General features: G+C 38.1%; 1 protein-coding gene across 2 annotated transcripts in view; it reads left to right on the forward strand.

Moving 5' to 3' along the window:
- HGF (hepatocyte growth factor) overlaps positions 1 to 25,025 on the forward strand; it is a 1,211,563-nt gene that overhangs the window by 1,074,626 nt on the left and 111,912 nt on the right. For both annotated transcript variants that reach the window (XM_044088269.1, XM_044088268.1), the window contains exon 14: positions 2,455 to 2,529. In XM_044088269.1, coding sequence (XP_043944204.1) covers positions 2,455 to 2,529 — 75 coding nt within the window. The remainder of the gene's footprint in view (positions 1 to 2,454; positions 2,530 to 25,025) is intronic.

Raw genomic sequence — 25,025 nt, forward strand, 5'->3', positions numbered from 1 at the left:
CAGGTTCCCCATCTATGTGAAGCAGAGTTCCTCCCTAATCTAATTCAAGCGCAACTTGAATTATATTAGGGAAGAACTCTGCTTCACATGGATGGGGAACCTGTTCAAGTGCAACTTGGACAATTGGATTGGAAACCGGAAATAAAAAGAGAGCAGTCCTAGGACTGATCCCTGAGGCACTTCACTTGAGACTGACCTCTTTGTAGAGGTGGACTCGCCAATTCTAACTTCCTGGGTCCTGTCTGTGAGCCATTTGGCTATCCACTGGGTGACATACTGCTTTGTGCTTAACTTCCTGAGTTTGTCAACAATGCCTGAGTGGGGTATTGTGTCAAATAAATGCCTTGGCCAGGTCAAGGTAGGCAGTGTGAACAAATTTTCCCTCATCCTTTGCTCTGGTGACATTCTCAAAGTCCACCAGGTTGAATAGGCATGATCTGCCCTTGACAAAGCCTAATTGGGTTGGTTCCAGTGTCTGCAGGCTTAGTATATCTCTTTTGATCATCTCCATGATAATTCTTTCTATTGCTTTACATATAAAACTAGTGAGACTTATGGGTTTGCATTTTCCAGGGTCTGCAGATGGCCCGCCTTTGTGCAGAGGGATGACTGTTGCCTTTCTCCATTTATGAGGCACGAAACCTGTCTGGAGGCTGCAGTTAAATAGAAATTCTAGAGGCCCTGATAGGTCATGTTTCGTGTTATTTAGAAGGCAACCTGGGATATTGTCTGGGTCCATTGATGCAGTGTTCTTAGCCTTACAGAGAGTATTAGTGGAGTACATATATACATATGATTATATTATCAAGTACAGAACTGGGAAAACAATGAAACCAAAAACAGTGTTCATTTTAGGTTGATTCTAAAGTGATAAAAACTACAAAATATAAAAATAATATGCTGATTATATATATATATATATATATATATATCAATTCTGAGACTGCCTCACAGCAGGGTAATGGCAGTGTGATCTTGTATAGAAAGCAGCCAGGAAAATGTATTTTATTTATTTTTTTAACATTTGTTGACTGAGAAAGTCTGACTAAGACAGAGTCTATTTTCAGCGGAGGCCCAGGGATCACATTACAGACACGTCTTTGGATTGTGAGAGAAAACGGAGTACCAGGAGGAAACCCATGTGAACACAGGGAGAACATGCAAACTCTGCACAGAAGGCACCCCAGCTGAAAATTAAACTGGAGAACCTCTTGCTGTGAGGTGACAACGTTAACCGTTGCACCACTACACTGCCCACTGATGGTAAACGCCATCATGTTTTGTGCATGCTCTGAGGATTACCTATGAGCAGGCTAAACCAATGAAAAGTGTTTTTGCAGGGGGAAAGCCCCCCTGCACCCCCTGTGTGCTGGGAAAATCACACTCCCCCAGAACTTATATATACATACGCTAAGGTCACTCAACAGTGGAGAAAAAAGAAAATTCCATTGTTGGTAAAAGTAGAATCACCCAAATTTCTTTGCTTGATTGCCACTCACATAAATGGGTATCAGTTGATTGACATGTTCTCATTGGAGCATCCCAATTAACAAACAAACCAGAAAGAAAGAAATACATACATGAACAAATGAATAAATAATTTAATCATTTGCTTAAAAAGTAGATTATTGTAGGATTATGGAAATGAATGGTATAACTGAAACATGCAGGGAATCATCAGGTTTTCTTGGGTTTGGCATTGGTAAGGGGAGTTATAGTAATAGTTTTCCATTCCAAAAGGTGTGTGTATGCATATATATATATATATATATATATATATATATATATATATATATATATATGTATGCATGTGTGTGTGTGCCAGGCATCATGTCAAAACTAGAATGGCACCACTTGGTCAACAGTTGTGCGAGATCGACAATCTCTGTGTAGGGGAATATTTCCTTTCCCCAAGGACTGTGCAATCTTGGAGTTAGTATATATAAATATATAATTAGCAAGGACTGTTGGGGTGATATTATTTGTTGCATGCACCAAGGTTCTTTCTTGCCACATGTGTGGTAACATGTCAACATTCAGTTTGTCGATCTTTTGCAGTCAGCATAAATGTATACATGTGTGTATACACAAGGTGTACACAAGTTAATTGCAATGCGGAATTAAAATGTTCCAGTTAAGGTTTTCATGTTGTGTCTTTTTTCTTGCTTTATGTCATCTGGCTGACAGCCAAGCTGAATATGCGTGCCATATGATTGTTTATTAGGTATTAATTAGAACATTAGATATGACACATTTCACGCATATAAATGTAAACATATGGACTGGTTGCCAAATTATGTTGCATACTTTGTCATAAAACCAATTTGGTGAAATATTATTGCATTGCATATAAAAAAAAAGGTTGTATATAACACCATATAATGATACATCTGTTGATTTAATGAAATGTTCTTGAATCATACTAATGTTTACAATAAATATTTTTTTGCACAGGGATAAACATTTCTGTGGAGGTTCCTTAATAAAAGAAAACTGGGTTCTTACTGCAAGACAGTGCTTTCCATCCTGGTACTGTATTACAATTTTTTTTATTTAATTAGTTATTTATTGTCAGAATGTGAAAGTCACTTTGTAATAATTGTAAGTGTCTGAAATATTAGGATCTGTGAAAATAAGCCAAACATTGTTTAACTGCATCATGAAGCTGGGAACCAATGCTCCAACATTTCTGATTTAGATAAAAGTTTTTTCCCACTCTTGCATTTTTTGATGTAGAATTTGTGCTAATTGAGTCTATATGACACATTTCAGTGCTGGGAAATCCATACATGATCAAACTCTTTTTGAACAGCTCTTTATTATACATGCAGCACAGTCACCATTTAGGGAATTAAAATGAAGAGACAAAAACCTTGTTCTGATTTCCTGAAGTCCCATCTCAAACTGTAGCTGCAAATATATCAAACATAACCTGGATGTTTAATTTATAAAGCATTAGCATTCATTACCAGTATTACTTACTTGCTTTAGGCCACTCGTACAGATTCTGCATGTCAGACTGATTTGTAGTCATTTTGTATACAAACCATTGTGCTTGTTTGTGGGTTGATTAACCACTCAAACAATAGTGATTATTGTGGTCATAAAGTGAAGCAAATAAATAAAGAAAAACATGAATAGCATGAATAGTTACTTTTGCTTCAGTTCTGTCATTGAGAGGTGTTTTCAGGCACAGCTGAACCTCTTCATAAATAAGTACAAACACTAAAGGGAGTAGCCTGACAGCAGGTTGTGGTTCAGGAAGGAGAGTGAACCTTATGTTCTATGTGGAAGTTCCAATGTTTTTGTATTAAATTCTTTAAAACCTTCAAAATAAGATACCTTGAGTCAGTATTCATTTAAAAATCTTTATTTTAATTAACACTTTCATCTTCTAGACTTTATTAGATCAAGAAAAACTTATAGTAATACTGGCTAAGGTATTGTTCTTTTATCTTAATTTCTACAAAATTGAGGCAATTGTTGTGACTGTTTTTCATATTTTTAATTGGCTGTAATTGAAGCTTCCCATTTGGCTGTGCTACCTTGCAACTAATATGCATATGGATTTAAAAATTATCATTTTAATTATCTGTAATTGACAGTCCCAGATTGGTTCTGCTTCCTCACTACTATTTTGTATAATGTTTTCAAAAGCCTTCCAATGTAGTGGGTCTATTAGCCTATATCCAACTTTATACTTGGCTTTCAAATGAATACAAAAAATAACCCTGTTTGTTCTTAGTACACAAGCAACAATAATCTTATTGTATGTATCATTCCAGTTCTAAAAAGGCTTACCTTTTTACATCTCATGTATATTTCAAATTGTTCTCATTCCAGAAACTGTTGTACATATATAATTGTTTGTTTAAAAATTATTTTATGGGTTGAGGGTTGAATGGGTGGATTCAAATCCTTTGTTTGCCACCCTGTTTGCCTTTAAGTCTTTTGTTGGTTCATTAAAGCACGATTGTGCAGGTGAATAGCATTACCATCTGCATTCATATCTTCCATCTGAAGGTGGGCAGGGCTCACTTTTCTGGACTTCATGTGATTAAAACACAAAACGTAACAAAAATCTCAAACATTAACAATTAGGATCATGATAATAATAAAAACCTCCTTTATGGGACTTTGAAAAACAATAGCCTGTGTCAGATCTTTCTTAGCCAAGCACGGTTAATTAGCCCTGAAAGTGGAAGTGCTTTCAATCACTTGTTAGATGAGCTTCATCAGCTCTGCATTTGTAGCTAAATCTTCCAAATATTGTGAAGATCCAGTTCTGTTGAGGATGCATATGATACTGAGGTTCAGATTGATTTTGGCCAGGATAATTCTAACAATAATAATGAGATAATGGTTTTGTACCCTGGTACTATTCCCTAATGATGTAGTGGTTTTGGAAACTGGTGCTGTTTCCATTCTTAGGATAAAAGGTGGCATTAACTATTGGTTCATCTCCATCCTGGCTGTGGTAATGATTTCATTGGAGTGAGCAGATCTTTTGAACTAAACATAGACCAAAGCTTAAGGGAACCTATCACTGATGGTGGGAGTACTTACTCATTACCAATGTCACTGACCATAGATAAAAAGCCTGTCGGTGAACATGAGTCAACAGATAAATGTTTTGCTCCTAGTATATTAAACCTGTCAGAAAAACACAGTGATTTACAGAAAAAAAAAGTCTGAAGTGGACTCAATCCAGAAGAAACTCTAAACAGAGAAGCAAAGTAGTTACAAGCATGAACAATGATTTTAAGAACAATGGAAGCCATTGAAAACTCTAACATGGAATACTCAAGTGATCAAGCCAAACAAAAACAAACACAAACAGTTCACTTGAACTTTTACATTCTGAAGAGTAGCCCTAGTTGCCACAATAGTCCCGTTCACAACTGGAATGTTAAAGTCAGCTGGCAGAAATGGAGAAAATCCTAGGCTGAGCTAAAACTGACGTGGGATGCAGGGTTTAGTTTATCCTCTGTCAATCACTTGATAGCAGTTGGTAGAAATGGGCAAAATCCTTGGCTGAGTTAAAACCAGTGTGGATGCAGGGCTTAGCTCATCAGAGGAGCTGGGAATACAGTTGTGGTGAAGAAAATTAGTACTAAGGAAGCACAACCAATGTGGGAGCTTCATTTATGGCCAATTAGAAGACTAGCTCTGAAACCAGTTAAACAAATTAGTAGCAAGAAAGCTCAGCCAGGGTGGCAGCGGTGGCACAGTGGTTAGCATTACCACCTCACAGCAAGAGGTTCTCTGGTTCAAGTCTTCCCTGGGGTGCCTTCTGTGCAGAGTCTGCATGTCCTTCATACAGGTTTCCTCCGGGTGCTCCAGTTTTCTCCTACATCCCAAAGACATGTTGTAGGTGTATTGGACACACTAAATTGGACCTAGGTGTGAGTGTATGCATGTGTGTGTCTTCTGTGGAAGGTTGGGTGCCAAGCTAGCAACTCGACACTGTAAAACTCCACTGGCAATCATGTTGCAGACCATTATTCCACTGTGATGACCACTAAATGGGAAAAGACAGAAGAAGTAGCAAGAATGCATAGCCAATTAGGAAGCTCCAATTGCATCCAATTAAAAGGCTAATACAAAAATGAGTCACAACAACTGCTTCTCCCAAGACCCTTTGCTAAAATTAGAATAAAAGAGCAATGTCTTAGCCAGTATTACTATACATTTGTCTTGATCTGACAAAGTCTATAAGACAAAAGCTTTAATCCAAATAAAGCTTCTTTAAATGAATACTGGCTCAGGCAACTTATTTTGAAGATCTTCATGGATTTAATATGAAAACTTTGGAATGTCCACAGAGAACCTAAGTTTCAACCTCCTTCCTGAACCACAACCTGTCTCACACTACAGATTTTCGTATTTATGCTCTTCATCCTAGCTGGGGTCTCATAGCTCCTCCAGGATGGTTTAGCTTGGATCAGACTGCTTTCACCACCTGGAACTTCTACTTTTTTTGTTTCGTTATACATAAGTATTTACTCATCATCTTGTTATCTATCTTTCAGTTTCCACACTGCAGAAATTACATACTGAGCTAGTACAAAGGACACATATATGTGGCCTGATGAAAGCACTTGCCAATCTGTTGTATTTTAAATAAACATAAGGCTTTTGGATTACTAACTTGGTCGATCCACTTTTTTGTTGGAGAAACGAGGTGAAACGAATGTCGCTGTATTCATATAAGGGATTTATTGGCTGAGAAGTGGAACACTGTTAACGTCGCATTGTTTGGAATACTTGCTTGGAAGACTTGGTCGATTATACGACTCTGTTAAGCTGGTAATGCTTAAAAACTTCAGTTAAGCTGGTAACGCTTAAAAATTATCTGCTGGAAGACTTGGTTGACTAAACAACTTGGTTAATTAGGTAACGCTTGAAAACTTTTAGTTAAACTGGTAACGTTTAAAGACTCTTTGCCTTTGGTGTACAGATAATATATCTTGAACTGTGAAATAGTTGTAATACGCTAAAATCAAACATCTGCCTCACGCTCTCTCCATTTTTATTTAAATACTTTACTTCTACATTTTTATTATTCTATTAATAATAATTCCTTTGCCTTGTACACAAAATAGCATTAAAAAGAATGGTAACTGTAAACAATAGGAGTACAGTTTCTGGATGTTTTCCTAACTATCCATCCCAGAAGCTATGTAAACTAAATGTCCAAAAAGATGAAGCACTGTATACAGAGCAGCTAAACTAAATCCATAAACATATATGGGGATTTCTAAACTCATAAAAGTAACAAGCAGTTTAAGGAGTTAATAAAATAGATTAGAGAATAAATGATGGGCAGGAAGTAGAGAATTGCATTTATAAGACACACTGCATCATAATTTCCTTGTACAAGGAATATGTCTGGGAGCATGGAGAACATAACTACTTTTAGTGGCTATGCCCAAAACCACCATATGCATATGTTTATATATGTAAACAATGTCAAACTAGTATCACTTTTTATTGGAAAAATTCACAAATAGGTTCCCGATTAAATTACATTTTTTAAAATGACATGATAATAAGCCAGAGTTCATTGCTGAAATGTGTAATTTAATGTGATCAATAATTAAGCATAAAAGTGAACTGTATGTGTTATTAACTGACTACTCAAAAGCTTTTTTGATGTGGAGGAAAGATCTTGGATTAACTGTTAAAGCTACTTTTTAATGATCAGTATCAGTGATGTTCTTTAAAATCTAGATTTTCAATAAATTTAATATTTAGTACCACAACATTTAAATACATAATGCTGTCCTTAATTTGTGTTTCATGTATGCACAGCTTACAATATGTTGCAATAATGTGTACTCTGGTCTGCAGCCTGTAGACATTAGACCACGTTCAGCTCTTTGGCTGTCCTATGATAGTTCAAATGTGATTTTGAAATAATACTTGACCAAACAGCATCAAAGATTTCCTTCATTGCATTGCAACCCAGTACACTGAAAGCTATTTTATCTCCTTGAAGGCGTGAGCCGAGGTGTTAGAGAAACTGCTAATAAATTAGTGTTAGATTTTTCCTTTGGTCATTGTATTTGGATTTATTACTTATTTTTTATTTTTTGGCTGTTATCATGTACTTAAAACTTTATCTTTGCCAAACCTTAAAGAAAGGAGTAATGACCCTGAAGCATGACTTTTTGTTAAAACCCTGAACCAAAAAGGTCTTCACATCAGTTAGCAATGAAATGACCAATTCCTCTGCACTCTTTTTAAAATGTCAACCTTATTAAAATGTGTATGTGCTCTCAATCTTTTGGTTTTTAACACACCTCTGAGTGATTTTTTTGGTAGTTTCTTTTTATCCAGTCAAGACACTGAAGCTAACATTTGCATATGCTATATTCCAACAGGTAATTTTCACAAAGGGCATGCTGGTCATCACTCCAGTAAGGAAATGCTTGAAGAAGTATATTTTTCTATTTCTTCTAATTCTTCTCCCAACCCTGATGCTAATTGGACCAGCTATATTCCCATACATCCTGTGTTCTCACCCATGTGTTTCTGCAATTCCTTGCTGGGCAGTTGAAGATCTATCTGTTCACTAGGTGGTCCACCTACATCTCAGGTAGTTAGCTTTGTATATGGGGTCCCCCCAAACATCACAAATAGTTGGCTCTGTTGCAAAATTCCTAAAACTGGAAATTGAGGACCCAATAAGGAGTTGAACATCAGAAGTCAGGAACTATCATCCTTTGACAGTGATCAGTCACAGTCCTTAACCTGGTGGCATGACATGTCCAGCACTCCCTTTTGATGTGCTGGGTTGCAAGGCCACTAGTCTTTACCAGAAATGTCTCCCCTTGAATATGAGAGATGGCTGCCAACTGCTTTGTTATAATCCCTCCAGCTGGCCCTACCTATGATCTAAGCCCATTACCAAACTTAGGTCACAGGCTGCAAAGTCAAATGCCTTGGACCTATCCTGTGGGCAAGCTCTGAAGTATTTTATCAAGACATATTAGACCTGCCACTTTCTCAGAGAAGTTTAGGAAAAACTGCTTTTAAGAATAAGTACATTGTACATCCAGGCTACATTTAACTGTTGAATACTTCACTTCTATTTTTTTATTTATTTTATTTTACATTTGTTGACCGGGATAGTCCGACTGGATGCATGTCGATTTTCAGCGGAGGCCCGGGGAGAAAAGCTCCAAGGGTAAGCAGATACAGCATTACATAATACCAGCATTACATATTACAAACAGACTATTTACAGAGATTACATAAGTAAGCAAGTTAAACAAGTTCCACAGGTTACAGTTAGTTCTCAGCACGTCAGGATTAAATTAAATTACACAGTAAACTGGTTAACAGATTTTTACACATTCGAGTTTCGAATTCTAAATTACTTCTTTGTTTACAGATAAAGAGAAAAAAATGTATCACCTTTTGTCCTAGAGATTTTAATTTATGCAAGTAATAATACCTAACAGATTGAGTGGAACTGACCCTTGTCAGACTGCCCAAAGGTGTCCTGTGGCTAGACAATGAAGGAGGTGAGATTCATTACCTCTGGAAAGTTCACAATTACTTTGTTCTACCCACCTTGGAAAGTATTAAAAGGTACACATCTGCCATATTTTAATCATTAGTATATATACATGTGTGTGTGTGTGTGTGTGTGTGTGTGTGTGTGTGTGTGTGTGTGTGTGTGTGTGTGTGTGTGTGTATATATATATATATATATATATATATATATATATATATTTATATATATATAGTTATATTTTGATATAAAATAGCCCCTGTTCCAGAAGTGTATATCTTTGCCTATCTTATTCAGCCAGTCTCCTTTGTAAAGTGCAGACAGATTATAGTAGCTATTTTTAAACATTGTCTAAGTCTGTGACTGAAGTAAAAGACATGTTAGTGCATCTGCCATATCCCCAACTTTTTATAACTGTTTCATGCGTACATAGTTCCAATTCCCAAACATTTACATTGATAACTGACTTACATGTGAGACTGTTCACAACAAATAAAGGAGGCCAGATTAACTACACAAATATAGTGATAAATGTAGCTCTTAAGTGAAGGGTATTGGAGAATGAGCTATGCGGTCCACACTAAACTACTGAAAGTTTACCTCTGACCTGCATAACAGTCCAGGTTTAGTAATTTTTAACAGCATGAGTAATTAACCTCATTAAAACATTGCCCATAGCACTTCAAATAATGAAAAATGCAATATTTTTTTTACAAGGAACTTAAGAAATAACCACTTTTATGTCCACTTCTGCCAGGATATCTCAAAAAACAGTTTTCCTGAGTAAGAAAAGAAGCACAAAGTATTCAGTTTTCCTCAGGAGTGTAGTGGGTACTTTATCTGCACATGTTATTCAAGAAAAAGCATGTTATCTCAAATGTGATACGTGTATAAGTGTGCAGACATGGCACTTCTGGTAAAAGATTTTTGGAAGAGTTAATAGTTAGCAAAATGTTTCTGGAACAGTTAGCACTTGTATAAATATATTAGTATCACTTAGCAATTCAGATAATCTTCTTCTTCTTTTGGCTTTTCCTGGTTAGGGGTCACCACAGCGGATCACCTGTCTGCTCATGAATGGCAGTGGAGTTTTACAGTGTCAAGTTGCCAGCCCAGTGTCCAATCTTCCATGGAAGGCACACATGCACACTAATGCCTAGGGCCAATTTAGAGTGTCCAATCCATCTACAACATGTCTTTGGGAGGAAACCCACATAACCACAGGGAGGACATGCAGACTCCGCACAGAAGGCACCCCAGCCGAGGATCAAACCAGATAACCTCTTGTTGTGAGACAACAATGCTAACTGCTGCACCACCGCGGCTACCCTAAGCAACTGAGATAATGACATTTTCAAATATGTTTGTTGGCAGCATATATATTTAGTGCCTTAAGTAGGTAGATGTGATCACTGAGATGTTGAGATGTTTTTACTATCAATTAAGATAATGTTTTGGAAAGTTCATTATCCAATCATTTTTAAGCCAATTTTTAAAAAGACATTAATGTTGACTAGGCCCAGTACAAGTACATGAACTATACCTTTGATAAAACTACCTTTCTGTGGTTAAACTGCAGTCACTAATTTCATGTGTATGCTACACTCAGCAAGTTTCTGGGCAAATTAAAAAATTAAAGCAGGTTAATCTGGCAATATTGGACATAAAAAAAGATCATATCTCTTGCATAACATTCCATTATGTTTGATGCTTAGTTATGGGCCAGTCTTGGCTATGAAACCAGAATGCCTCATGTCCTTCTGGCAATTGTATTCAGGCATCTCATAATCCCTTTCTTAAGTAATCCTTATCATTTTCTGCCATTTTGTTCAGTGTTTGCAGGATATACATATCAACTGTCTTCATTTTGTTATTTCTGTGTTGATAGATGAAGAAAGTTATCAACATATTTGCCTTATAATATATTGGCCAAGTGCTTTGGACTGAAATGTGTGATATTTTTATGGATGAGGTTAGTGCATTGTTGAACATTATTCCTTAATTTCCTGACAATTACTAAATAAAAATATGTAGTTTTCTTTAGTATGTATAGTCACCTTATGTTTTTACCCCATTTACATCTTTTAATAGTGTTCTTACATTTCTTGGTAGCTAGCTACAGTGTGGTCTACAGTGACTGCATGTGTGTGTGTGTGTGTGTGTGTGTGCGTGTGTGTGTGTGTGTGTGTGTGTGTGTGTGTGTGTGTGTGTGTGTGTGTGTGTGTGTGTGTGTGTGTGTGTAAGTGGGGGATTTCTTATAATTTTTCATGATATTTATTATTTACTTATATGGAACAGGTCCTTAATGAACTCTCAAAGTCAAAAAACACTGCATCAATGGGACCTAATAATATCCCAGGAAGCCTACTTAGTAGCATGAAACATGACCTATCTGGGTCAGTAGAATAACTCTAACTATAGCCTCTAAACAGACATCTTGCTGACAGAATGGAGGACTGCAACTGTCATCCTTCTGCACAAGGGCGGGCAATCTGTCAAACAAGGAAGCTATTGATCCATGTGCCTGACTAGTTTCATTTGTAAAGCCATGGGGTGAATAATCATGGATGTGATAAATGACAGCCACACAAGCAATGAATGAGGGTAAAACAGTGTGCATACTACCTACCTCAACCTGGCCAAAGCATTCAACATAATACTTTACTTAGGCTTGTTGACAAGCTGGATAGCTAGCTGTCTCACAGATAGGACCCAAGACGTCATGACAGGGGAGTCCACCAACACTGAAAGGCCAGTCATTACATGGCTCCCTCAGGGCTCAGTGCTGGAACTGCTCCTTTTTTGTATTTACTTCTCTGAAATTAAGATTAATGTCAAATGCCTCTGGCTGACCAAGTTCACAGATGATTGCAAACTAAATGCAATCTTAGAACTCCCCTTCAAGAAGATACAAATACCCTTCCAGAAGGTCTAACACATACTAATAACCAGTGCCAGCGTCATGGTCTAAAATTCAGTGCCAAGAAATACATATTAGAATCTTTTGGAAAGACAGCCACCCCCCTGCAAATTACTGGGATTTGGGAGCACATGTAGGCAAGTGACCTGGCCTTTGACAATCCTATCTACTATAGTAAAAAAATAATTCTGTGTTCTACAAATTATAAGCAAAGCATCTAGGTCCAAATATATCACTGATCCATTGTATTTGGCCCTCATTAGACCAATCATTGAGTAGAATGACCCCTTAGGAATGTACTTGATCAGGCATATGCAATAACTGGGGCATCCACAAAGGTTCCTAACAAAAAGAATGCATAGTGTAGACAATATATCCTGTGCAAAATGCCTCAAAGCTTTATCTTGTACTTTTATCTCCTGCAGTCTGTTGAGTGCCAATCTATGCCAGGCCTACAAATCATCCTCTTATCCAGCCTTTATTAACCTGTTGCACATACCCAAAGTAAACAGCATCTGAAACATCCAATCCAGGGATCTAAACCTTGTCTGCAACATAAATAAAACATATTGGTGTGTCTGAGAGACTGCCCTTCCTCTAGAATAGGCTTCCCAACTGTGTGAAGCAGAATTCTTTGCACTTATTCAGCTTGGATCAGTGGATGGGGAATAGTAAATTTATCCTTAGTCTGGCACCTATATCTCTGTTAGAATGAGGAAGCTTGTGAATGCTTGACCAGTCATGACGAAGTTATATGTACTCACACAAAAACCTATGGAATAAAAACCTGTCCAGTGCTTTTGGGAAGTATGGCTAGGCTTAGAAAGGCCTTTTAGGATCACTAGCCTAATAATCACCTATCAGCCTATGAACCCACACAGTTTACTAATACGGGACTTTGACCACAGAAGTTTACTCTTGAATTTGCCATTATATGTGTGGTGGAAGGGTACAGAATTTTTTATGTAGCTGTTCAGATGTTGGTAAAAACTGAAAGCAAGTGTGAATGATTGTTGGGAATTTTGCACAGGTCTTTTTTAAGATGAAAAAGATTTGCTCTGGAAAGGTCCCTAAAGATGGTTTCATTTAGTGCTGAGGTGGTGCCATTAAGCCTGACAAAAAAGGTAACTAATATGTGGTCACATTCAACCATGGATGAGGAAATGCATGGTGGTGTATAGGCAGGGGCTAGGCCGGTAAGGACCAGGTCAATGTTATTAAAGTCTCTAGTGGGTAGTTTTATAATCTTTTCATTGTTCATTGAGCATTGATATTAACAAGTCCAGGAAATGTGGAGCATATCTGTTTTTTAGAGCTCTTACTGTGTCAGTCAATGTTAGGATAGCTGATATCCAATAGTAAGTAAGTATTTGGTTTGATATTTAACTCTTCATGGTATTATTGTAATGTCCATGAGCTTTACAGGACATTTATGAGTATCTTTAGCTAACAAGAAAGGAATATTTGGATTTGGTAATGGTGTTTAGGATCTCCAGGAGCTTCAGGTTAGGGTTCTGAGTAATCTGACATGACGAGAAGGTGTTTTTGACAAATACAGATAGTCCCCTGCAATTACTCAACAGCCTAAAAGAATAATAGGTGCTAAACCCTGGTATAGAGGGAATACTGTTATTGCATTAACATTATGTCTCCCCTCTCATCCCCCTAAAGGGCCCATATCTATACAGAAAGAATGCAGAATCCTATCCCTGTAATCGCAACTACACAGGTAAAAGCTGCACTCTCTAAAGCCAAAAACACAGCATTCATGGGACCGGACAACATCCCAGGCTGCTTTCTACATGAACTTCAGAATGGACTGGCTCCCCACCTAAGCACCATGTTCAATCATAGCTTCATGTCAGGCTTTGTGCCCACTGAATGGTGCACATCAACCGTTATCCCATTCCACAAAGGGGGAGCCACCACTGATCCTGGGAACTATAGCCCTATTAGCCTAATGAGCCTGGTCTGTAAAGCCATGGAATGTATCATCATAGAACTCATAAACAAAGACATTGATAACCTCCAAACTCTGGACCCTACCCAGTTCAGGTTTGTGAAAGACAGATCATGCCTCCTGAACCTGATCGACTTCTTTGAGACAGCCACCAAAGCCATAGATGAGGGTAAGGTGGTTCAGACAGCTTATCCTGACCTCGCCAAGGCTTTAAACACCATCTCCCATTTTGGAATTATAGCTAAACTCACTAAATTAGGTATAAATCCCTACATCACAAGATGGTTTGCCAACTGGCTCACTGACAGAAATCACACTGTAAAAGTTGCAGACTCCAAATCTGACTTCAACCAGTAACAAGTGGAGTACCACAGGGTTCAGTCCTGGGACCTCTCCTGTTTGTTATCTACATCTCTGAAGTACAGACTAACACAGAAGGCCTTTGACTAGCAAAGTTCTCAGATGACTGCAAACTAGGAGCCATAGTCGAGTCCCCAAATGATGTGGACATCCTCCAAAAGGCCTCACTGAGACAGATGCCTGGTGTCAGAGCCATGGCCTCAAGCTCAATGCCAAAAAGAGCATTGTCATCTCCTTTGGTAAAAACTGTGTACCCATGAATTACCACATAGGTGGCAGTCTACTTAATGCCGAATGCATGATAAGAGACCTTAGGACCCAGGTAGACAGTAGTCTCTCCTTTGATAATCATATCACCACAGTAGTCAGGAAATCCTTCTACATGGCACACCTCATCACAAAAGGGTTCTCATCCAGGAAAAAACAGGTCATTGTTCCTCTCTACACTACACTCATTAGACCCATTACAGAGTACAACGCCCCTTTTGGAAGGCACCTCACAAGACATCTGCAGCAGCTGGAAAGGCCACAGAAGTACCTCACAAAGAGGATTACTGGCCTCAAACAGATGCCCTACATTGACCGTCTCAAAAAACTCCTTAGCATATCGCCTACTTCGAGGTGATCTCTGCCTAACATATAAAGCTATGTCAAACCCAGAGCTGTTGGACATGCTACACCTGAAGAAATCCCAATCCCTCCGAGATACATGGTCTAGGGACCTAAACCTTGTCACCACAATAAACAGGGCATGCTAGAGGGATAGATTCCTGTCCCAGAGACTTCCCATACTCTGGAACAAGCTACCCATCTATGTCAAGCAAAGTTCTTCATTAGCACTCTTTAAGAAAAATCTTGATGAGTGGATGGGAAATAGGAAATACACCCCAGGGATCACTTCTGTGGCTCTGCTCAACAGGGGCACAGGAAAATAACTTTCTTGGGTGGCGTAAGCCAGGGAACTTTTTTGGTTAGGCTTACTTAGGCCCTTGGGCTGATAGCCTAGTACCTACCTATGAACCTATGAACCTATAACTTATACAGATATGAATGCATTTGAGCTGCAGGTGGGTCTCAAGATGTGGCAGTGCCACCATGATGTTGCCCACTTTTGGGCTTGAGTTTACTATGTAGGAATGTCCAGCAGGGAAATTCTGGCTTAAAAAAAAAACACTTAAAGGGACAACAAAGGATTTAGCCAGTATGCAAAAGCCCTGGTATGAGAGGTTTAAGCCATTGCTGGTGAAACACGAAATCTTATCTAACATCTCATTCCAGGCTGACACATACTGGATCCCCTTAGAATGACACCAGCTACATAGACAATTGTTAAAATCAAGTGTCTGGTCTTAGAATCCAGACATAATTGCTGGCTAAGGAAAGGGCTATTTAGATTTCCAGGAGCGCCATATCAGGTGTGTGGATAATCTCATGTGAAGTGATGGTTTTACTGACAAATATAGATACTCCCTCATTTATTCAAGGAGCTGAAGGAAAGCTCTAAACTGTGGTATAGAGATCCCAGTGCCTTTCCTGCCTCTAACACATGCATTGTAAGTTCCATCAATTCTCTCAGCAAAGCATATCCATCTCAGTGGAGTGTCTTAGGTCCCTCATGGCCCTATATTAGGCTATCGTCATACTTGTATAGTTTAAGCAACCTATGGTTCCTGGCACTAGGCAAGTATCTTACAGTCACCCTGTCCTTGTTCAGTCCTGTGAGTGTAGAGTCTGTATGCCTAACTATAGAGAAACCTATGACTAAAACATATCCATTTGTGGAAGCAGAACTAGTGGACCTTATAGGCTTAGGTCTGATTTTATGGAGACTCCTGGATGAGCAGTATGTTCAGGATGGTGAAGTAGTAGGTATTATTTCATGCAGTGGTGGCTGGGATCTTTTAGACTGTGCTCTATGAGGCTTTGGCAAATATTTATTTGCAGCCACAGAAAAATTATACGTTTAGTGATGTGATGTGACTGATGTGGTATTGTAGATGTATGATGCTTGTCAGTTGTGGTCTGAAGTTAGAGGTTTGCATCCATGTTTCTTAAATATTTATATTTCTTGGAGGTTGTACTATTACTAGTAAAAATGCTGAACAGTTGGTATGTATAAGGCAGCTGCAATACTACCTTAATACACCTAATACAATCAGACAGGCCACAGATGGGTGTGAGCAGACTTTGGAGCCATGTTGCCAGAGAAGGGAGGACTAGTACTGGTCAACATACTCAGAGGTTGGAGGGAAATAATTATAGAAAACCCTGAAAATTTATACATCAGCTACTTAGGGTGATGCTCTGAAAGTAGGTTAGATGGTGGATAATTTATCAGTACTTAATAAAAATACAGACTTATGTTTTACAAGAATAAGAAATAGCAGTTCCTATCTGACTATTTCCAGTACTGGTCTCAACTCAGCTACTCACATCTAAGAATCAATATCACTTTGTTTCTTCTCTCACCAGGAGCAAAACAGTAACATTAATGCCAAGATGGTTCCTGAAAAGTATGGTACAGGCCATTAGTAATCAGTAGTCTCATCCCAGATATTGCAGGTTTGTCGGCATGCTCCTGCCTTCTCCTGTTAGATGCCCTGGATGGCATGTACAGCAGCTCAGTATAAAAGAGCTACGCTTTACAATAGTCAACAACCACACCAGTCAGGGAAGTTCATTACACCCTTCCCAATATGCAACAGTTAGGGATGAGTGTCCTACTGCTCATCAGCAGCAAAAATAGCAGCACTAATCCCAAATTGGTTCCTAGGAGTCAGCCTTCACACTTTCCAGCAATTAGTTTCTAAGAAGGCTTGAAAATAATGTCCCTGTACTCATCTTACTAGCAGCAAAAGAGAAGCACTAATCCCAAACTGATTCACAAGAACTAGTCTGTAGGCTACCAGTGATTGATAGTGTTGCCTAGAGGTACAAGATTTTTAAAAGTAGGTGAGAAGAAAATGGATTAATACTTTAGTTATAACAATGTGCACTAAAAGTGGAAAGATATGAAAGAGACATTATCTGAAATTGTTATATTTATTTATCTTTTGTTGACTGGGTTCTTTTCAGGGGAGACGCAAGGTGGTATTAATACTCTTAGGAAAAATTTGACCAGGGCATTTGGGAACTTCCCCTACTTTTTTCATTGTGAGGGGAAACATTTTTGTGGTTGCTCTTCCTACTTCTGTTTCTGGCATGGATGCTGCTCGAGAAGCAGGGAGTTACAGCAATGGAGTTGAGCGAGTTGTATAGTGGCGATTTAGAGCAGAATAAGGTGTTTGTGCTTCTAAATCAGCTTAAAATGCTTTGAGAGATAAGAGGAGAGAATAGAAGGTAGTCAAGCCTTTTTATCTGTTTCTGAGTTTGGAGAATCAAGCAATAAGGCATATATGCCTTCTAGTGGAGTTCCAGTAGTTGGAGATGATGGTAGAAAGACAGTCAAGTCTTCTATGGAATTTTTGAAACAGAGGAAGGGGTGCATAGTCGGAGAAAAGTCAGGTGAGCCATTCCAAATTCAGAAGAGATTTTCCAGTAGCAGCTATTCCACGAAAAGAACAAGCATGTTGAGGGATCTATTATTACAACTCTCCAGTCAGGGTGAAGGATGTTTTATTAGAGAAATTACATGAGGAAAGTGAACCTGTGAGTGGCAAGGATGTGACATGGAGAGATATAATGGACAAAATTCAAAATGAAGAGATACTTTGATACAAAAACAGGAGATGGTAAAACAAAAACATATGGACAAAGCAAAAAAGGAACAACAGGAAAAGAAACTGTTATAAAACAAAGAAGAAATAATACTGTTAGGATTTTCTCCAAGAAGAAAGAGAAACAGAAAGATAGGAGGTGTAGAAAAATGTTATTTCGCCTTTAGGAACTTCTCCTACAGAGGTAAGAGTTTTCATTCATATAAGAAAAGAAACATTTTCTGATATAATTTTTGAAAATGGTCAAGCAATGGGAAATTTTTTGAGTCAATATGAAAATAAGAAAGTCTGTACTCTGCGGAATGCTTATGTAGTTAAAGCTTTTTTTTTCAGAGAAACTAAGAAGAAAATTTATGTTCATTTTAGAGCAGAAATTTAAAAATAGACTTTGAACAGACATTTAAATTTCATATTTAAAGATGTATTGGACATTTCTAAAGTTTTCAACAAAAGAGGATTATGGACTTGGGGATGGGATTCTAATGTTGTACTAAAAATGGAAAATGATAAAATAATTTATATTCCTAGTATTATAAATATAGATGATCAAAAAGGTGTTGTTAAATATTGGGAACAACCCAAAACATGTATCTACTGTGGAAAATGAGGTCAATTGTTAATTATACAAAAAGGAGATGTGTTACATGTGATGCAATGGGTCATGATGCAAAAAATGTAAGTTAAAAGGGTCTATATTAGATAAACAAAAGTTTATCTTAGCGAATGCTATAATTATCAAAAATCCTGGACCTCAAACTTGCTATTATGGGGGGCTATGCCCCCCGCACCCCCTGCTAAATATATATACCAACTCTGAGATCGCACTACAGTGAGGAAAGGGCAAATATTACAATCTTCACTATAGCGTGATCTCACAACACGCATCTTGAGGTCTGGGATTATTCTATTATTTAGGGCAGTCGCTAAGACAAACGTTCATTTACCTAATATAAACCCAGTTAAAATGTTATAAATGCAATAAAGTAGGTCATATCCAGATGGATTGTAAAGAAGGAACTACATGAATCTACTGTGGCTTGAACACATTCAAGAGATTATGGAAGTAGTAAATGAAGAACAGGGGCAAAATCATGAAGAAAAAATACAGAAGAAACAGTAAAAATACTGATGATAAATGTATGACACATAAAAACAAGAATTAAATATTGAAGAATGTACTTACAGTGACAAAAAGATATTGCCTGGAATATAGTAAAAAAAAGAAAGCAAGAAAGAAAAATTCTATAGGTAAATGAATGAGAGAGAAAGAGAAAATTTACTGGATTAAACATAAAGGAAAAGAAGAAAGAAAAAAGGGTGAAGGTTTTATTATTTTTCCTTAGAACATTTTCCTAAATAGAAGTAATGGTAATTGCTGGATATTATCACTGAATTTTAACAGTTTTAATAGCATAGTTAGAAGCCTAGCTATTTTAGACTGCTGTAAAAATGTGATAGTGATATCACTATACTCACTATGTAGCAAAAGAGGATAGTGGTTTAGGACTTATAAATGCAGTGGTATTTTTGTTACATCTATATAAAATTCTCAAACTGTTAAAAGAAAAAAAAATGGTAATTGAATAAGTCTAGTCTTCTTCTTTCAGCTTTTCCTGGTTAGGGGTCACCACAGCGGATCACCTGTCTAGTCATGATTGGCAGTAGAGCTTTACGGTGTCGAATTGCCAGCCCGGCACCCAACCTTCCGCAGAAGGCACACACATGCACGCACTCACACCGAGGGCCAATTTAGAGTGTCCAATCCACCTGCAGCATGTCTTTGGGATGTGGGAGGAAACCGGAGCACACAGAGGAAACCCATGTGATCACAGGGAAGACATGCAGACTCCGCACAGAAGGCACCCCAGCCGAGAATCGAACCAGAGAACTTCTTGCTGTGAGGTGGCAACGCTAACCGCTTCACCACCTTGGCCACCCCAATTGAATAAGTCTGTTATATGTAAATAATTAGATAAAACTTTAATTATTTACAAGGCAAAAGTGCTTTGTTCACTGTGTTGAATTTTAATCTTTCTGAATTTTATTGTTGCTGTGGACTCCTTCATCCTGTTATATTAAAGTGTTTTGCAGTACAACTCCATGTTATTTGCTTTTAATTATAATTCCTACATACAGTAAAATTTCATTTGGCCCAGTGATTCTCTGAATCAGTGAGCTAAATAAAACAGGAGTTGTGGATATTTTTGAGGAGAGCACATGGCTAATTAGTATTAGCCACTCCGCAGATTGACACATTAGCACATGGCTTCACCCACAAGACTGTTGACCATATTAAGATCTTACACAAACACCTCACTGGCAGACCTTTCTCTAAATTTCAGAGGCTTTGCATAATGTAAAAAACCTTCCAAGCTGGGGCTTCTCACTTTTCCATCTAAATAAAATGCAAATCAGTGTTTCATAAATTCTGTTTCCCCATACATTGTAACATCTATTGCTGAAAGTTTTACTCTGCTGTGCAAAAGGTTGTCAGAGACCAAAGTTATGTTGCTTATTACCTCTGTAGCACTTGTTACTACATAAAATTACTGCTGCTAACAATGTGTAGCCCATATTTTTTTTATTCAGCAGTACACTGACAAAAGTTACCACCAGATTAAAAAAAAAACATACTGGCAGGAAAAACAATTGCACTGGGATTAGGTTGAATAACATTTATTAAAACACACAACTTCATAAAAAACAGGATTTAGCACTTTTGTCTGGATATAACTGACTTCTTCATAATCAGACACAATGAAACAAACCATGGGTTTAAATTCCCCTCCCAGCAAGTCACGTGTACATAACAAACTAATAATGTTACTACTTACCGTGTATCTGGTGTTTAAAAATAGTGTCGAAAAAACATTGATGATGACAACTAATTCATAAATTACATCAGAAAGACTGAATATAGTAATATTACAACCCTAGACTAAATAACAAATCAGTCTTAAAATGTTTTAAATAGAGACATGGTCTTTCAGGCCAGGATAAACTGTGGCATTAAGCTTAATTTGCCACAATGCTTCACTTTGTTCTGTTAAATCATCCCATGGTTGACTCCTTGGATTTTTAACAGCACTATTGAGCCCAAAAAAAAGCAAAGTCATGATCAGGATATTTCTGGATGTGTTTTTTTCAGGAATTGTTAATGTTTTTGCTCCTAATGTCATGACTGTGTTCATATAATCATTCTCTGAACTTTCTTTTAGTTTTTCCCACATAAGATCCGCTACATTTTTGACATAAGGTAAGGTATATAACTCCCACTGAATTACAGGTACAATGAAAAGATGCTTTAAACTTTTGGTTATTCACCCTGATTCTGTCTTCAAAACAAATCGGCACTGAGAACAAAAGCCGCATTTAAATGTAGCATGTACTTTATAAATGCTAGTATACTGTTTCCTAAGATGACAAAATACAAGACTGCCAGTGCTCCACTTGGAAGACTATGGGTGATATTCATGGCCCTGGACTGCACAAGTGTGCAAACAATTCAGTAAATAGGGGAGCTACACAGGCATGTAATGGGGTATATGTGAACCATATAGCACTGGGTTTTGTATTTGTGCAGCTTAGAACCATCCACCCACCCAAATTTTGCAGGGCTGAAATCATGCAAGGCAAAGAAAATCTGCAGAAAAATTCCTACACACATATGTATGGCATGCACTTTTGTGTAAGTGTAGTGTAACAATGTAAGTGTACAAATTATGCAATGAAGTGGCTCTGAGCCGATATTTTGAGATTTTGATGAGAGAGATAGCTTGTGCCTTTGCATAATGGCACTGGTATGCTGATTAATCCATTGTACCGACATCTTTAATATATCGTTTATTAATGGACACCAGTTTTTATATGGGTGGAAATGGATGGATAGGAACATAACAATGGGAAAAGGTGCAAAGAAAAAGTGAGGGAAACACAAATGGGTAAGACAAATGAATGAGCAAAATGAGGAGGGAAGGGAGAGTACATTTTGTATGGAAAGGGACACCTTTTTCTATAATATATAAGGGCAACATGGGAAGGATATAGGGAATATGAGTAGGGATATAAATTAAGGAAGATGCATGATAATAGACAAAAACAAGGGATGGGCATATCACAATAAGAAGGGCACAAAAAGGATGAGAGTTAAAGGGAGAAATGTGGTAACAAGGATATGTCTGAACATTCCAGAAACTAATGGGTGGACCCATGCCTAGGTGTGTCAGGAAGGACCAGTCTCTGATGCCGCTGTGGTCAGAGCCTGTTGACTCAGCAAGTTTTGCACCTGCTGCCAAAGGTTTTACTATTGGCCCCAGCATCCTTCCACTGCTGACTCCACTGCAGTCTCGACCACAACATGTGGATGGACCTACTCAGGCGGTGACCCACATCCTGGGCTACCTGACAGACAAAAGTCTCTGCTTTTCCAGATGAGAGAAACCCCAGAAGGCATACTTGGTGAAGATCTGTCACAAGCCACAACATGGCTAGGTTGCAATGTTGCAATAGAAGTGCCCTTGGCTGTAATGGACTTGCAAAGAGAAAGAGTGAGTAGAGAGAGAGACAGACAAAGTGGGAAGAATTCAAACATTGATTGTAATGCAAATGAGAAAATCCTGAAATTAACAATGAGGAAAGAAAAAACAACACATACCAGGCCATGGAGGCAGAAGCTCATACTTCCTGTGAAACATTCACCATTTCATGTCAATTTCTCCCCATGTTGGAAAAGAAAGGACATTATCAACACCTCACATGTGTTGCTCATATATAATATAAAGCACTGTATGCTGATACAGTATGTATATTCCCAGCCACAGGGCTGTCAATGGACAGGATCCACATATCATGTAAGTGAGTGAAACAACCAGCCAACACAGCACACCTCTGAATGGTTCACGACTGTAAACATGCATAAGGCCACAGTTCACCATGAAGTGAATACATGGCATAAGGACATGGCCCACCCCTTACAGAGAAAACTCTAGCAGTCTGACTATGAGCAGCTCCTACCTAAAAAGCAATTCACCCATCAGTCCCCTGTAAATATTCTTAACCCTGCTGGCCAGCAATGGCTATAGCAGTAAACATGTTCCATGGGGGGTGTGCATGCCTACCTATTATCTGTCATGGTTCACAAGTGATCTGGCAAGTGAATATGCTATGGGTGTCACCTGTAGAGAAGGCGCACCATGCTCTGTACATAAGCCTGCAATGGGACACATCCAAGAAAGATAGGGAGTACAACACTGACCAGGTAAAAAATGAAATTATAAATATATAAGCACATGAAAATACCAATGCAGTGGAACCTACATATGTAGGCTGCTTCATTATGAAGCAGTAACAATAGGACAGAATATCTACTTAGGTACATATTATCAGGGCAAAATGAGAAGTCTAATAACAGAAAAAAGTTAACCATCCTATTACTGTAGAAGTGCATTAGCATAGTAACAGGTAGAGATATTGTGCTTTATATTACATATAGACAGTGCAGGTGGTGTATTGATGATGTCCTTCCTTTTAAGCTTGGGAAAAAAATTGACAGGATTAGTTGCATGTTCCACAGGAGGTTTGAGATTCTGTCTCCCTGGCTTGCTATGTGTTGGTCTTTCTTTCCTCAATTTTAATTTCACGATTTTGCTCATTTGCACTACAATCAATGTTTGCATTTTTCCCACATTGACTGTTTCTGCAAGTCCATAGGTTCATATGTAAGTACTAGTCTAACTGCCTTTGCGAGCCATTTAAAGTCTAGCTAGTTTAACTTTTCTTCTGCTCAAATTAACCTATCTCATTCGGTCAGAGACTGCCCTTTCACATCCCATGGTCAATAATTATATATTACCCCTAATGAGAATGACTGAGATCATACATTGACAGTTTAAGGGGACACATGCATAAGATAAAGCATTTAGGAGCTGCCTCTGTCCATTAGTAGTATAGGAGGCAGTCCTGGAGTAAATTTACTGTTTCCCATCCATAAATCCAAGTTGTGCTTGAATATGGACAGCGATGAACTTTGTTTTTTGTGGATGGATAATCTGTTCCAGAGCAGCAGTATCCTCTGTGAGATATATGTGTCCCTCCAAACCATTCTGTTGATGGTGCAGAAGAGGTTTAGATCCCTAGACTGAGTATTTCTGATGCCATTTGATTTACTGATGTATAGTCAATCCATCAGTATAGGGTCAGCGGGTGCGTTGTATACCAGACACAGGTCACTTCTTAGTTGTTTGTAGTGTACTGGGTATAGTGACAGGGCTTTGAGTTTGCCCATGTAGGACATGCTGTTAAGACCTTGTATCCTCTTTGTAAGGTATCTCTGTGGGTGTTCCAATTGTTGCATGTGTCTTATTTAGATACATGTCAAAGGGGGCATTATATTAAATGATTGTCCTAATGATGGGTGAGTAAAGGGGGACAATGACATCCCTAGATCTAAACAATTCTTTTGTTTATAAGTTGTGCAATATACAAGGACTTTCTTACAACAATGGGCACATGTTGGTCAAAACCTGGGTCACTGTTCAAATAAGTTCCCAAATCTCAAACAACTGGGTCAGCTCTTGGGGTGTATTGTCAATGTAATAGTTCTCTGGGGTAAATGACTTACCAAAAGACACAAAAATGTGTTTTTTGGCATTACTTTCAGTCCATAATTTTGGTATCAGTTATTTATTTGGGACATACCCTTCTGCAGCATGGCTACGTCATTTGGGGATTCAGTGCCTGTTCCTAGCTTGTAGTCATCTGCAAACCTAGTCAGACATAGCCATTTGGTATTGGCTTTTACTTCAAAAAAGTAGATGCCAAACAGCAGAGGTCCCAGAACAGATAAGTACACCTCTATTCAGGCCATGCCTTCTGGACTATTTTCTCCCACTGGGCTGGAGAATCTGGATTTCTCCTGCAAGGTCATCATAATGATGTCTGCAATGTTCTATGGCTCTGATAGTGCCACTATCCAGGCTTAAATCATGCTCTTCTATGGAGTCTAACAAACCAAAATACATCAAAGTCAAGATTCAAAATGATGGCCCT

Source organism: Protopterus annectens, chromosome 11.part0, assembly GCF_019279795.1.
Source record: "Protopterus annectens isolate FY-2018-M chromosome 11.part0, PAN1.0, whole genome shotgun sequence".
NCBI classification, from domain to species: domain Eukaryota; kingdom Metazoa; phylum Chordata; order Ceratodontiformes; family Protopteridae; genus Protopterus; species Protopterus annectens.